This window comes from Diaporthe batatas, assembly GCF_019321695.1.
Source record: "Diaporthe batatas strain CRI 302-4 chromosome Unknown Contig00026, whole genome shotgun sequence".
NCBI lineage: Eukaryota > Fungi > Ascomycota > Sordariomycetes > Diaporthales > Diaporthaceae > Diaporthe > Diaporthe batatas.
The window spans coordinates 119299-134251 of record NW_025408573.1 but is presented as its reverse complement, the minus strand read 5'-3'; the positions used below and the strand labels follow the sequence as shown (position 1 = coordinate 134251).

Here is a 14953-nt window from a genome sequence, read left to right as displayed (position 1 = left end):
CTATAATATCTTACCCTAACTTAAGTAAATTTAACTTTAAAATAGGATTTTATTTAATTTATTATTTAGTTTTATTCTCTTAAATTTCTAAGTATAATAGAGCTTTAATATAGTTAATTAGTTAATTTTTAGTTATTTTAAAAGTAGACTTAATATTCTTTTTTATAAATCCCTTCCTTTAAATCTCTATAAATACCTTAATAAAAGTAATTTTATTTATAAATATTAAATCTATAAGGGATTATTATTACCTAAAAGGTTATAATAATATACTTTAATAATATTAAATACTCTATTATTAAGTAGTTAGAGCTTATAGGAATAATATATTAATAGGTAATAAAGAAAATATTATTCTAAAAGTAGATAGTTATAAACTTATTTTATAACTATAATTAATATTTATAATTTTAATTTTATAACAACCTAGCTTTATACCTATTAAAGTATAGTTAAAATAGTTATTTAAAATTAATAGAATAACTTTAAAATTATCTTTCTAATAAGTATTTATTTAAAATAGAAATACCTACTTAAACTATATTATATTTATTTAGTTATTTATTTAGCCATTTAAAGATATAATTTAATATTAATTAGGTATAGATTTATAAAATTCCTTAATAAACTACTATTATTAAAGTTTTTACCTTTAAATATAATATTTAGGTTAAAAGTTTTATTAATTATAGTAATAGATTTAATTATAATAGACTATTATTTAAATTAGTTATATTTAATTATTACCTTTTATTTAAAGTCTTAATTATTAAGGAATTAAAGTTTATATATAATTAATTAATATATTTATTTATAGCTTTAGAGAAGCTAATTTAAATATTATAACCTATTATTATATTAACTTTATTAATATTAATAATAAGCTCTAACTTTATTTAATTAAATTTACCTTCTAAATATTAAAATATTAACTAACTATCTTTAAAATAAACTTATTAAAATATAATACCTTTTAAATATATTTAATTTTAATATAGATTTTAAAGTAATACTTAATTAGGTATTCTATTTAATAATAATTAATTAAATTATTATTATTAGAATCTTTAAAAGGGAATTAATTATATTTTTAATTATAAAGTAATTTATTATAACTTTAAGTTTCTTTTAATAAAATATCTATTTAATTATTTTATCCTTTTAAGTAGTTAATAACTAACTATTATTCTAAACTTTAAAATTACTTTTAAATTATATAAGTTATTCTTTTAGTTAGAGAGTATAGATAAAGGTATATTATACTTTAAGGTAACTTTATTAAAAAAGATTATTATTAATAATATTAAATAGTATATTCTATATATTCTCCTTAATATAGTTTTTAAAAGGTATTATAATAAATTTAATAAGCTTTATTTAATAAGTTTAATAATTAAAAAAAAGAAGGGGATTATCTTTAATTTAATATTTAAGGTTATTTATATACTTAAAATAAATAATTTAAAAAGGGTATTAATTTATTTTTAAAATATATTAAATTATTTATTACTAAATTCTTTATTTAACTATATTTTTTGATTATAAATAACCTTAATAGTAGTTGATTAATATATAAATAAAGATTGTAAGTTTATATAGGTGTAGAGGATTTTAGCTATGCGAGATGGTAGGGTGTGTGAAATGGTGGGGTCCCATGGTATGTGGTTCTTACTTCTGGTATTTCCTGTTACTCCTTCTGTTTTGCGAGGCTTCTCATATGCTCTAGATGTTTTCCAATTACATTGCTAAGTCTATTCACGCATCCTCGTCAATCAGTCCCGAGTCCCGGGCGGCCCCTCCTATGAAACAGCTGCAAGATCTTTTTGGGAGACTCTTAAATTCCAGCTGCCAACCAAGCAGCTCCTAGGCTCGCTAGTCCCCAGATCCTAATCACGAATCCGACTGCCTCAGTCTCGTCGAATTCCCACCACCTGAAGACCCCGAAGATGACGCTACTTCCCACGGCAGCTACAATTTGTGGGGCGGCAATGGCGATGTTGAAGACACCCATCACAGCACCAGCACGCAAGTCCTCTGAGACCACCGGTACCTTTTCTTCTCCCCTCTCAATCTCGTCGTCCGAAATTGTTGCTGGAGGATCAATGCTATAGTTGTGAAAAGACCTTTGTGGAGGAACAGGTCGGTGCCGCTGTTGGGTTTCGATGAAAACGCTGGTGAGTGCTAGCGGGGCCCATTGCGTCAACGCCCACGAGATTCCGAGTAGGGATACAAGGAATGTTGAGTAGGTCGGGGAACGCGTTAGAGATGTGGAGAGTAGAATTGTGAAAGTCAGTAGGTGCGATGCCATCCATGCTCGAGGAATTGTGAGCCATTTGATTTTGAAACACGACTCCATTGTCGAGAATGGAGACGTTGTGAGTGGTCCTGAGCGTTGGATGGTACCCGTAGAAGGGCTTTGCTTGGGGAAAGAGACGATAAGTGGAAGTAAAAGGTTGCTGAGCAGCGCCACGATGGAAAATAAAACCATTGCGAAGGCTCCATATCGAATGGACGTATCGTGAAGATGCGGCTGAGATGGGTTGACTACGCCATTTTCAGGCTGCGCCGGGATATCATTTTCGTCTATTAATTGTCAGTCATACCTATAATTTATTGATTTTCTGGTGAAGGCTGGGGTAATTACCAATACCAGCTAGATAACTATCGGAGACGAATTAGATTGACGATCTTGTCTTCACAGCTTGGAACATTGAAGTGTCCAGAAGCTCAGCCTTTTGCTTGAAGATACACTTACCTGGTGATATAGAACAGAAACGGGAACCACCCCGACCAAGCGAAAAGCTGTACTTGGCAAATTCTCTTCATGTCCTTCGGCAAATACATCACCGTTCTATAAATTTGCCTTAAAACTCCAAGAAAATTGACTTCCTCCTTCCTGTGACAGTTTATCACCTGCTGTTCATCGATGGTGAATAATGTCACAGCTACCGTTGAGCCCAACGCCAAAGATGCTATAACACATAGACATTTAAACTGAGTGTCTCCAAACCAAGGTAGAATGTGAGGTAGGTTGAAGAGTCCAGAGGCGTAGCCGAGAACACTTCCAATGCCTGTGATAACGCTGGCAAAGGCAGTGGCTTGAACCTTCTGGCGTGATGGACAGGCCTCGCATATCAATGCTCTTAGTCCCATTTGTACTGGTTGAATTGCAACATTCAGCATCCATATCAAAGATGCGGCCACAAATCCCTTGACCAACAGGACCGCCGTGCCTCGGGAACTTTTGACAAATGTTCCGTGGAGACGATCAATGAAGTCCCCAGTCCATGGTAGAAGGATCATAAATAAGATGGTGAGAATTGTCCCCCACAGGATGTAAGGTTTGCGTTGTCCCCATGGATGGCTGGATCGATCGCTGAGAACGCTGATATATGGCTGGACAACAGCACCAGAAAGTGGTCCTGCGAGCCAAATGAAGGATATAAAATATGAGGGTAGTCCTAAAGAGAACAGGTATATCTTTTAAATCAGGAGAAGTTAGTCCTCTGCGTTGAGAACTTGAGGAAAGAAGGAATTTGATCTCTTACTGAACCGTATCCCATGATGGCGGTCCATATTACTTGGAGGCTGAAATGATATGGAAATCAGCACATCGTTTGCAATTGGAGGTGGTAGAGACAAGCCATCCTCACCCTCCTGTTCCAATTGTGAGGCAGATAAGATAGCACGGTCCTACCATCCACTCTCTCTCCTCTGTCTTCTCCTCATCGATGCCAGTGGTTAAGTCGTGTGCACCAAGACGGCCACCTTGTTCCTCCATGAGACTGCTCGAACCAGAAGAAGAATCTTGATACTCATGCTCATCAACCTCAGAGTTCTTCATCAGGTGGGCAAAGACCTTGACGTTTTCCATCTGGAAGCAGCATCAAGCCAAACACAAGAGCATGCAAAAAGATTGGGAAGAGATGCTTGTAGCAGTTGCCATGGATGCATGAGCTTGTAACCAATAATTTCCACTCCTCTCGTCATGCACCTGAGCAGTGAGAATATCAATGATTTACCACGCCCCTCCCCCTTTTCGATTCATTGCCGATCTCCTACATCTGACCCTACAGAAGGGCTTGAGTGGGTAAATGTATCTACTGGGACAAACGTGAAGGTGTCGTTATGGCTTACGGGGATTGTGATGCGGACATGATCACCTTGCCTGATTTGCAAGACGTTACATTTTGTGTGAAAGATCAGTGAGTCATGTCCGACGTCCACCTGCCTAGCTCCACGTTACATCTAGGCGAGGCTCGCCGAAGCCACCTAGGTCGCAGCTAGGTGGTAGTTGTATCGCTGTTGTATCCGGAGGGAAACAGTACTTTGCGCAAAAGTGCCAGTGGCTTTGAATTGGATCGCATCGCTGGTAGGTATGGGAATCCACACCCTCAGGACCGCTAATAACATATGCACATGCATTCCTGCGAGACTATGTGCAAAGATAAGTGGACTGCAAGTATTGCACAGGATCTTCGTAGGATTGTTAATGTGACCTTTGTTTCCGCCCTTAGCGCTTGGAGCTTCGGACCTCTCGATGCACTTCTGCGGCGCGAGAGGTAACATTCGCAGACAAACGGAGTTGCAGTAGTTAAAGCCCGGCCACTTTCTATTGGCCATTCGCTGTTACATTGTAGGAGCTGAGGAGTCGGGCAACCCTGTGCTCAGATAGAAGAGGAAGGCCGTATTCATGCATGCGGTTCTGTTTTCGTGATGTGAACGCAAGGACTTCAAGTTTTGTGACAACCTCCGAGTGGCCACTTGTGGTCTTGACAGGGGCAACTACTCGTCGAATCGTAAAGTGTGCTATCTATTAAGGTGGTATTAGGCTTGCAGAGTACAGTCATTTCACCGCCATTGCGTAGTCAGATTTTGGTTTGAACTAATCCAGTGACATCTCTGCGGGTAAGCACTGGATGATCGCGAGGCTGGAGACACCTGGCAGGCAATTCGGCTCTCTCTATGCCCACACCCAGTGTGGAGCTCTCACCCCCAGCCCGATTTTGATCACAGCGCATGCTCTAGGGGGAGCACTGACCGCAAAATCCATGATCACGAGGTCGTAAAGCTGCTTACACATGCCCGGAGGTTCTCTAGACAGGAAGCTGACTACGAGGTCAGCAACAGGATGATGCACCAGGAACGCGGAAGAAGTCCTACAAGTCGTGAAAGTACTGAACGCAGAAAAAACTGTAGCCGATATTGCGGTAGACGTCACACTCAGACTTGAATTGCATTGAATAAAGAGTGAATACTCGTAATACGCATCTAAATAAGGCAGAAAAACACTGCAAAGTCGCAACTGCCATGTAATTAACGTGCTTGTCCTAATGTCCCAGTGCCTTGATCAACAACCAATCTGGCTGAAAGCCTTCTGCCCTCGCAAGTGTTACAGCAGAGGTATACTACCTACTCCTCGTCCGGCTCATACAAATTCTTGTGCCCGTGAATCTCGAAATACTTGCGCGAGACCTCGTCGTACTGCGAGCCCGGAGGACAAACAGCATGGCGTTCGAGGTTGTGTGCTATATGCTTGTAATCTGAGGCCTGTTGGAAACACGAGTCGCGCACTGGATCTTTGGCCCAGCGCTGCAGCGCATCCCAGTCTCGACATTGCAGTACCTGCTTGTCTCCCAACCGGTGCTCATACAGTCCCGGCATCAGAGTATCATCGGCTGTGCACATGATGTCTTGGCGTAGGTTGTCCAGACAGTGACCCATGTGCTCTACCACATGAGGGGCTAGGGGCTTGCCCGAGCGGCCACTCTGGACGATATAATGACGCAGGTATTTCTAGAGTTGGCTGTCAGTGTCATTGCAGATGAATTCCAGCGGCAGTGCGCTCTCTTTTCCTAGGTTGATCGGGGGGATCAGAACTGATGAGGATTGAACATACCAGGCAATGCATTCCGTGAATGCCTTTGATATGATAAAGGGCTTTGTCTTTATCCCAATAGAAAGTGTTCGACTCTGGTAAGCCATGCTCGGCTGCCCAGGTCTTGGGAACGGCTATCGTGATGGGAGAAATGTCGATACCGTCCCACAATGCATCGGCGATTGTTTCATTCTCGCTCTGCCAGTCGGTCTTTGCCTGGAATGTGACGAGCTTGTTGTATTCCAACCCGGCTGGAATGCATGTGATAATCAGTAAAATGTACTCAGGTCCACAAGAAAGACGAATTTCTTTTCAATGACGTCTTAAGGGTCACAACTCACTATAGCTGGGTGCCGCGACAACGTGTGGCTTTAGCTGGGTGTTGATCACGCAAACCTGACGGTGGTTTCTGTATCCATTGTACAGATTGAAGCCGATAGACAGAAGAAGAGCAAACGTTATTGCAAGAGAGGATTTGCGACCAAGCTGAAAGTAGGCCTTGCGTCGACGGACAGGCAAGTCCAGGAATTCCTCGTCATCCTCATGCTTCTTCAGTAAATCCTTTTCCTCATCCAAAGATGTAGAGCTTCGTGCGATGCTCGATGTCGACATTGTTCTTGCTCTTGGAAGAGAAATCAATCTGTGAATTTGGGGGAAATGATTGTTGCAGTGAAGGGAGAGTCTGGCTTTGGCGCGGACTCTTGAAATATGGCGCACGGGCGAAACGAAATATGACTATATATTTCGGGTACTTTTGAAAGCCGGTTGGAGGGGTGTGGCTATATGAAAGAGGGGTCTCGTTCCAATCCAACCACGACAGTGTTCTCATCCTTGCCTCTTAATGAGGAAAACTTGATGAAGATCGGTTCACGTCTTGCAGGAACACATGATAATGGCATGCGTGGCTGCTTAGTTGCATCCAGAGCACAGTGGTACCGTAGACACTGAGATAAGACCTCGGGGCCGGTTCGTGCAAAAGAATATGGAAAAGACCCATAGCATACCTAGGTACTGAACACGGTACTCCGAGTGGTGGAGCCCTCCCAATGGTCCACCCAACATGGTGAGAGTAGTCTGAAAATCCCCAGGTTGACCTCACGATGTGATAGGAATGATCTGCATGCAGAACACGGAGTGCAACAGCGACAACCTTGGCCACTCGTCAAGCAAGCCCATCGAGCGCAGCTAAAGTAGCCCCCATCCTTCAAAGGTACCGTATTGCCCTGATAGGTACCCTACAGGTGGCTCGTGGGCCTGCAGCTTGCAGGCAGAAAGCGTCGCGACCTGCAGGTCGGGCTCGCGCTGCGGGGGAATAAGGTTATAGGAAGCTCCGATCATCACAAAGAAAATAAACTCGGTAGGATGAAGGTGGTGAGCCCTAAAGTATAATGAAGGGCTATAGGTAGAGCTGGAAAGTATGATAAGAGCTCAGAGGACTAACCTACATCCTTCTATGTTCCTTCAAAATATGAAGAAGTTGGTGCCTCTCTAGGACCTGATTGGCTGGGGAGCTTTGCGCAGTCAGAAATAAGTGTGCAGCCTCTGGAAATGGGTGTGCGAATCTCTGGTCTCAATGCAAGTCTGGTCTTACTCCTTGCGGACTGCAGACATGCCGGATGCCAACAGCACGAATTATCACTGAAAGTGGGTCAAGTAAGCGTAGTAGCGACGTGTTCCAACACCTGATTGTACCAGCTTCTTCAACTTAACTTGTTACTTGTGGCTTGTGTCTAGCGCTGACCTCGAGAGTGCGAGGACGCTTGACTTGAGTCCCGGGGTCACTTGACAAGATCTACGCTACTCATTTCCCGTTCCAGAAGCCGAATCGGATGTGTTGTATGTATCTTGTAGAGTTCTTTCTATGAACGATCAATAGACCGAGACTGGTACTCTGTTGCCGAGTCGTCGTTTCGTCAGAATGCAAAGTAAGAAGTCCAGCTGGCAAATGCCGAGGGAGACATCGCTCAGCCTCGCCCCGTTTTCTCTGCAGCTCTCTCCCTAGCTGTCAACGTCTCTTGAGCTTGTAGGATTGTGGGAATGCCCGTACCTTCGCAAGAGGGGACTTGTATATAATACCCCAGAGTGAAAGGCAACTACCTGGGCACAAGTGAACAACATCTCATATCTCTTCTGCCCTACATCACCACAGACCTACAATTTCAAACCTTACCTTGCCCTTGAAACCATAGACCATCATGCGTTTCTTCGCCATCATCAAATTTGCCCTTGGCACCACCGCCTTGGTCTTGCCAGCTCGGGACACCCTCGTTGACCCCGCCGTTGAGCTTCAGGACGCCTATGGCATCAAGGCTCGCGACAATCTCGTCGACCCGGCCGTCGAGCTTCAGGATGCCTATGGTATTTGAGTAACAGGAACACCTGGAGACGGTGGTAAGAGTGATGGATGGGTAGGGGACAGAAGAGAGAGGCATAGATAGCTAGCCATATCTGCAACAGGATGAGACCTCAAAATGCACTTGTATTTGGGGGACTTGTATCTGTCATTCGGTTGAGAGGCTACTTAGGTATGCAGGTATTCATCCATCTTCTGTTGGACCTGATCTTCTATCGAAACTGTGATATGCATGATGAATTGGTGAGCTTGAATGTGCTGGTACAAACATCATGGTAAATTACGGCGACGGCGTAGTCGTTGGCGAACTCAACATCATGAATCGCGAAGGTAAACTCACTGTGCAATGTGTAAGCACTTCGATGATCATCTCTCTTCTATGGTGACATCTGTCTTATACACAAACCCGGCTGATTTTGCTTCTATTAAGTATACGTTCGAACACATACATGGCGCCTTCATACAGTGGTGAACGCTCAAGATCCAGCGTTGAAAAAAAACATTCTCTGTTGTCCATTATGCATTTGTAAAGGGTGGGACTACAAGTGTTGGCTCTACTAATTTTGGGAGAAGCAGAAAAGTATTCAAGCGTTTGATCAGGATTATAATAAGCATCAGAAGTACCTTTAATCACTTAAATATGTAAACTAGTAATATCAGCTCACCAGTTCGGAACACCAGGCTCAGGAAACTGCCAACCGCTCGGCAGGTCAAAATAAGCCTTGACCTGGTCGAGGTATTTCTTTCGATTCTCCTCAGTCTTACAATACGTGAACTTTTCAATCGGCTCCATGACATCTGCGAGGTCATGCTGCTGACGAAAGCACGCATCGCGCTCTCTAGCCCAGTCGTTGAGCTTTCCGAAATCGCGACAGAAGCGCACTTGGCTTTCTCCAGAGTGAGAGCCGTTGTTGGTAAGATATCTGGGGGAGTCGTCGGCAGCGCAGATGATATCTTGTCGCAGGTTGTCTAGGCAGTGCAGTATGTGCGGGAAAGGGGTCTTCTGAGGTGTTGAGGCGCGGTAGGAAGATATGCTGGTGTAGATGAGGCGCTACAGATGTCGAGATATTAGTAAATTGGCTTAGCATCCACTGGGAGAGGAAGGGTGGAGAGTACTTACTAGGCAGTGTAGGCCATGATGCCCGTTCAAGTGGTACAAACTTTTATTTTCTGGATCCCATGGGAAGCTCTGCTCCGACGGTAGTAGAGACATTGAGTCAATCTCGGTATCCGTCAACGCGATCATGCCGTAATCAAACATCCCATCGAATTGCCAAAGCTCATCCAGCTGGGGATTATTGACATCGCTATACTCGGAATTCCATTTGAACTGCACTGGTACATCGTTGAGAAGACCCGCTGAAGAGTTGTTAGTTTGGGATGAACTTAGAATCAGGAAGCAAAGTTCGGCTCACCATATGACGACCGGCTTAGGTGTGGGAGATCAGTCTCTTCCAATCTCGGCACGAGCCATTTCACGACTAGGAGGAGATTCAAGAGGCTCGATACTGCCAAAGCAGCGTAGAGGATTCGCTTTGTTCTTCGGTCCTCCTGGTTCTGGGCCGCCATAGCATGGCCTTCGAGAAGGTCATACTTGTAGAATGGGCTGTGGGCGGCCATAATATTGTTCAAGGCGGATTATTCAAAGTGATGAGCAGCAAGAGAGGGAACAGAGATGTTTCGAAGTGATTATTTCGGCACCTTGTGTCCTACTGGAAACAATAGCTGCGACCTTGGCGTGAGGAGTTTAGAAGGAGGGAGGAACTGACTGCGACCTTTGGCGCGGGAATAGCAAGAGCGGAATAATTGCAGTGCGGATAGATACTCAGCATTCAGGTGGTACTTCCAACTTGGCACAGCCAACAAGTTAGAACCACTTGGGCCTGAGGATCTCCTCTTGACTGGAAAAAAAACAGCAGCTGCACTAACCCTTCCCAGTCAAGCGATACAGGGGATATTCTACTGTGGAAAATTTAGTTCAGATAACAGGGTCGTGGCGAAGGAGCGTACAGTAGTAGCATGCGCACACAGGCTTACTTTTACAGCACTTGAGGGTTTGGTTTGGGGAAGACCAGATTCGTTCCAAACTTTCACAGCGCATTCTCAACGAGGTTTTCCTGCCAGTTGGTCGATCTTTTGCTCCTTTTGCTTCCCGCGTCAGCCGCGGACGGAATCACAAGACTGATGTCCGGAGAAAGGGTTGGAAGCTCTGTCTCGTCTCCTTGATTCTTAGCGGAGCGAGAAGAGGAGAAGGAGGTCATGCTTTCAGGATGGCTGAGACCTCTGCATGTAACCCTGCGCTCCCCGGATGGTGTCAATGGTGCATGCATTTGGTCATACTCCGGCCAAAACCAACGGGCAAAACAATGACGGCGGGTAACACCAACAGATTCCTTCCGGCACACAAACACACACACATCCGCACTCAGTTCACTCGGTCAGCCGTACTAAGGTATCCACCCTGCAGGTATTCATGCGCGGCTAGGTATAGCTGCTTGTTCTCGTAAAGCACGTATTATGCACGGTTAATCAAAAGGTGGGGGTGTCTCTACGAACGACCTCACGTCAGCAACAGTCTATTGGCGACCCAAAGGCAAAGAGAACTAGTATAATTCAGGTGTAAGGGATTTTTCACACAGAAGACCAAAAGAAAGGAAGGCCTGTCAATGCTGTACGTTTTCTCTTTCTTCTCGCAACCCAACGAAGTCATCATGATCTTGCCTCAAATGGTCTTCCCTCAAATGGTTTTCCCCAAAGTCTTTACCCACAAGTACTCGCCAGTCAACGATGACGAAGAAGAGGTTGAACAAAAGCAGACGGTAGATCGCCGCCTTTTTCCAAGGCGACAAGTAATTCCAAATGTATTGTTACTGGTATTTACCTTTGTGCTGGGCGGCATTATTGGATTTTCTCTTAGGGAACTAGGGTCGTCTCATGAGGACGTTGAATCAGCACTCAAACGTAAGTGAGATACAATTCCAACTTCTATGCTTAAGTAGCTGAAGCTCATGGGAACTTGCCTTTTTAGTCGAGAAAGTTACGTACAGCTTTCACTACAACAAAAGCTTCACCGAAGAGCCTTCTCCGCACAGCGACCAACTGTGGGACGATACGTTTCCCATGGACGGGGGATTTTTTGTACATCCAACCATTGCTCCCACACGAAGTACCTTCTCTGCATTTCACCAACTCCATTGTCTGGTAAGAAGATTCTATAGGCTTGGCTTGGAACAGTTACTGATGCGGGTGTAGAATGGAATTCGGGAAGCTTATTGGCAATCTCACAAAGCAGCCGTCAACGGTGAAAAGATCAATGAAACAGAATCGCCAATGGCCCTGCAACCACATCACATTCAGCACTGCATCGATCTTCTAAGACAGACTCTTATGTGCCACGCTGATACTACGTTGGAGGTTGCGGATATAGCGACAGGTGGAGTGGACGGGTTTCAAACGGAACACCAGTGTAGAAGTTGGGAGCAGCTGTTGCAGTGGACGACGGCACAGCAAATCAAGTACCCGGGGATGAATTCCACAACAGGTATCTAAGACTGCTTGAAACAGTTTCTTTCCATCAAGACGCACGCATGGGACATATGGTCTACGTATTGATGGGGCGTCCTCCGTATTCAATAAGAGAGCCAAGAGCCAGTTTCGCAAGATGCGAAAAATATACTGCCTTGCTATCCTGACCCAAATTGTGATAATTCCAACTCTTCTCCAAACGATTTACCTGCAGCATGTATAGATAGTTCTCCGCATAGCACAAGGTGACGCGGAGGTCACACGGTCAAAGACATCCCGCACTGGACCATCAGTTGACGAGAGCTGAGCTCTAGACGCCGGGTACAGGCTGATGGGTCATAATAGGATAGCCTTCGAACCCCCCAGGAAACGCTTCCTGCACGAATGAGACGCTGGATCTCGTCGACCTCGGTGTCAATGAGATAACTCGTCGCTTCGTGAGTGTGACACGTTCGACTGCCTGGCTACCAAAGCACGAGAATGTAAGAAGCGTCCTTGCCTGCCTCAATGGAAGGATTGGATCCATGAGTGTGCAGAGATCCTCGAGAGCAACGCTGACAACTTGCACACTATACCGACTTTGAATAGGACTGCATTCAGCTGGGTCAGATGAAGCGGTCCAGGCGATCCGCGATGCTTCGGGGAGATCTCGCTCTCTTGACGACAGGGGCAACTTGTGTTATTTGCAAGTGCAGAAAATTAATTATCCGGAACGCGGCCTACTTTGAGGCCATCATAGCAAAAGCTTGAGGAAGCGGCTCATCCTGGCCGCAGACTAGGCCCCCGGGAGCGTTGACGCGTCAGAACGGCGTCTGGACGCTAGTCTTTCGCGAATTAAGTCCCAAGCAGGCCAGTCACGGAGAAACAAAGAGCGACATGCAAGTAAGTATTGACTATAGCTTATCATGTAACGTTACAGATCGACCGTCGGCTGCAGGTGGTTACGAGATGGCAACGGGAAGGCTGAGGCTGGTGCAGGTGTTGGTAACAAGAAACCAAACACAACCAAATAGTATCCCGCCCTGACTGTCGTATTTGCGGCGTATGGCAGGATGGAGGAATGGTGATAGTTATGCGCGCGTCAGCCAACCGTTCCATCTGGTGCGGATCTGTGCCAGAACATCAGCACTACTGCGCTCTGTATGCGGGAATAAGAGGTCATGACCACCTCTGCATGATACATGTCGAAGCTTTGTATCAAGCTTTCGGGGATACAGCGGCACTACAACTCCCCTTCTTGGCTGCCACTAGTACCACTGACACATTGCAGCCACAGCCTTGTACGTGGAGCGAAGTGACGGGACAAACCCCCTGCTGCAGGGACCCACTGTCACCCACACAAGCACAAGCGGCGCCGGCTTTTGACAGGGCGCCTGTCCTATCTGGGAATAACCTCCTAGGTAGCGTAACGGTCAGCCGGGGGCTGACATCGACTAGAATGACCCACACCGGCGGGCTACAATCAGTCGCTTGGCAACATCCGAGTCGTCAAATCAAAATCAGACAGACTACCCAGGTATCGCGGTCAGCACATGTGCAGGGACGATCTCTGCTCCACAGCCTGCTGCAGCAAATAGACTATGCCGAGCGGATCAGGCGACTGCCCGCCCGACAAAGTTCAAACATGGGGTCTTCCGCCAGCTGAACTCGCCAAAGTTGTACCGTCCCCGAGTTGAGACAGTACGCGGTAGAATACCACGGACTTGGACATACTGTATCCACGCCCAAAGATATTGTTCAGAGACAGCCGACCGTGGAAAATCTTTCAGACAAAGAAACATCCAGTTCCTTTGCAATGAGCAAAATGCCCTCCTCGAAGGGCGTCAATGTTTGGTCAATCTTCCAGTCTCGCTTCTATCAACCTATTGCGGAACAGACTGAACACTCGCCTCTCTGCTCGACTTGTGAGAAACCAGCCTCTTCTCATCCTGCACGACTGCTCTTGCTGGCGGTGGCCTTGGGGTTCATCGGTCTCCTTCTCGGTGGATATGCGCTCTTCGGACTCGACTCTTGCCGTCTCGGCTCGAGACCTCAAGTTCAGTTCATACCCAGTAAGCAGACATTGATCTCAGATAAACGAGCAGCAGCAGCTCAATAATTCATGGCCATTCAGCTCCTACTTTCAGTCGAATGTTTTTGCAAGACCCCCGATTTGTGGACTCCGATCCCCACGATGGGTTTTGGAATTTCGAGGGCAACTCTGCAGAGCCGGCCACACCATGGGACGAGATATTCGCCGGTATAACGTACCTCCACTCCCCAGACTCGCTCGCTAGCAGTATAAGAACTGATGATCGTTGTTTGAAGGTGCCTGGATTGAGATTGCACACCCTACCAAGTATGGTCTAAAGGGGGGCCTACCCATGAACAAATTCTATTACGACAACGTGTCACCGGAAAGTGAAGCTTATGTACCCTCCGTTTTTCACCAAATTCACTGTGTTGTAAGTGTTTTCTCTGCCCTGGGGTACGGTCGCCCGGGTGGATTCTAGTTTAGTGGGATCGGCTATGAGGCTGACCCAGCACATTCTTCCAGGGCGAGATCAAGCATGCAATCATCGAACTCCAGAACGGCAGACAACTGCCAGCCAGTGAGCATGTAAACCACTGTATAGAATACTTGCGTCAGGTATGTCCGAATCTCTTTTGTAAACTGATCAACTCGTGGGATCATTCGTTGACTCTTTTCCACTGATAGGCAGTTATGTGCTCTGGTGATCTAACTCTTGAAACACCATCATATGTTGGAGATGTCGCATGGACGCGTCCAAACGGATGGGGCGTCGTACATCAATGTCGAGATCTGTCAGAGCTCTATGCATTCCCACAAGCTAACTTCTCCTCTGCTATTTCAACATCTACAGGGTGATGAAAAGCCACATCAGAAAGGGTCTGTTAATCCTAAGAGATTATGATGGACATTTGGCAGTAGGCTGTTCTATCTAAGTTTGCAGTGAGGTTGTTTCAATTGAACATGATGTCGATTAGGCCTCCACTTTATGTGCTAGATACCTAGGTACAGTACAGACAATATAATTATTTTTGGAATGCACTGAATATCGCCCGCGGCCCGAGCCTTGCCACCGCTAAAATCGTAGGCCGTGGTGTCCCACTACTTTCAACATGGTCTGCTCTACCGCGCGTGAGTGCATCGCATTTTGCAAAGGACGGCGGGAGCGGATAATGGACTTGGGACG

At 45.4% G+C, this 14953-nt stretch overlaps 3 protein-coding genes across 3 annotated transcripts; 1 reads left to right on the top strand and 2 right to left on the bottom strand.

Annotated features, from left to right (window-relative positions):
• Positions 1 to 5244: 5244 nt before the first annotated feature.
• Positions 5245 to 6579, bottom strand: KVR01_013375 (uncharacterized protein). Its single transcript, XM_044794133.1, has 3 exons — positions 6220 to 6579; positions 5900 to 6129; positions 5245 to 5796 (listed from the first exon to the last, which is right to left on the bottom strand). The coding sequence occupies exons 1-3, from the start codon at positions 6488 to 6490 to the stop codon at positions 5413 to 5415; spliced, it is 885 nt and encodes a 294-aa protein (XP_044637637.1). The 5' UTR covers positions 6491 to 6579; the 3' UTR covers positions 5245 to 5412.
• Positions 6580 to 8037: 1458 nt separating this feature from the next.
• On the bottom strand, positions 8038 to 10193 carry KVR01_013370 (uncharacterized protein; the record flags this gene model as incomplete). Its single annotated transcript, XM_044792275.1, has 5 exons — positions 10161 to 10193; positions 9647 to 10080; positions 9352 to 9590; positions 8897 to 9282; positions 8038 to 8257 (listed from the first exon to the last, which is right to left on the bottom strand). Exons 2-5 carry the CDS (start codon positions 9849 to 9851, stop codon positions 8038 to 8040), a joined length of 1050 nt encoding a protein of 349 aa, XP_044637632.1. The 5' UTR covers positions 9852 to 10080; positions 10161 to 10193.
• A 3057-nt stretch (positions 10194 to 13250) lies between these two features.
• On the top strand, positions 13251 to 14808 carry KVR01_013379 (uncharacterized protein). Its single transcript, XM_044783929.1, has 5 exons — positions 13251 to 13807; positions 13870 to 13995; positions 14064 to 14200; positions 14293 to 14385; positions 14455 to 14808. The coding sequence occupies exons 1-5, from the start codon at positions 13552 to 13554 to the stop codon at positions 14623 to 14625; spliced, it is 783 nt and encodes a 260-aa protein (XP_044637641.1). The 5' UTR covers positions 13251 to 13551; the 3' UTR covers positions 14626 to 14808.
• The last annotated feature ends 145 nt before the right edge of the window (positions 14809 to 14953 follow it).

Excerpts from the sequence above, each read along its gene's own strand:
- KVR01_013375 (XM_044794133.1), bottom strand. The coding sequence starts at position 6,490 with ATGTCGACATCGAGCATCGCACGAAGCTCTACATCTTTGGATGAGGAA. Across the intron at positions 6,130-6,219 it reads TGTCGCGGCACCCAGCTATA|CCGGGTTGGAATACAACAAG; the intron begins GTGAGTTGTGAC and ends CATGCATTCCAG. Across the intron at positions 5,797-5,899 it reads TTCACGGAATGCATTGCCTG|AAATACCTGCGTCATTATAT; the intron begins GTATGTTCAATC and ends AGCCAACTCTAG.
- KVR01_013379 (XM_044783929.1), top strand. The coding sequence starts at position 13,552 with ATGAGCAAAATGCCCTCCTCGAAGGGCGTCAATGTTTGGTCAATCTTC. Across the intron at positions 13,996-14,063 it reads ATGGGACGAGATATTCGCCG|GTGCCTGGATTGAGATTGCA; the intron begins GTATAACGTACC and ends CGTTGTTTGAAG. Across the intron at positions 14,386-14,454 it reads GTATAGAATACTTGCGTCAG|GCAGTTATGTGCTCTGGTGA; the intron begins GTATGTCCGAAT and ends TTCCACTGATAG.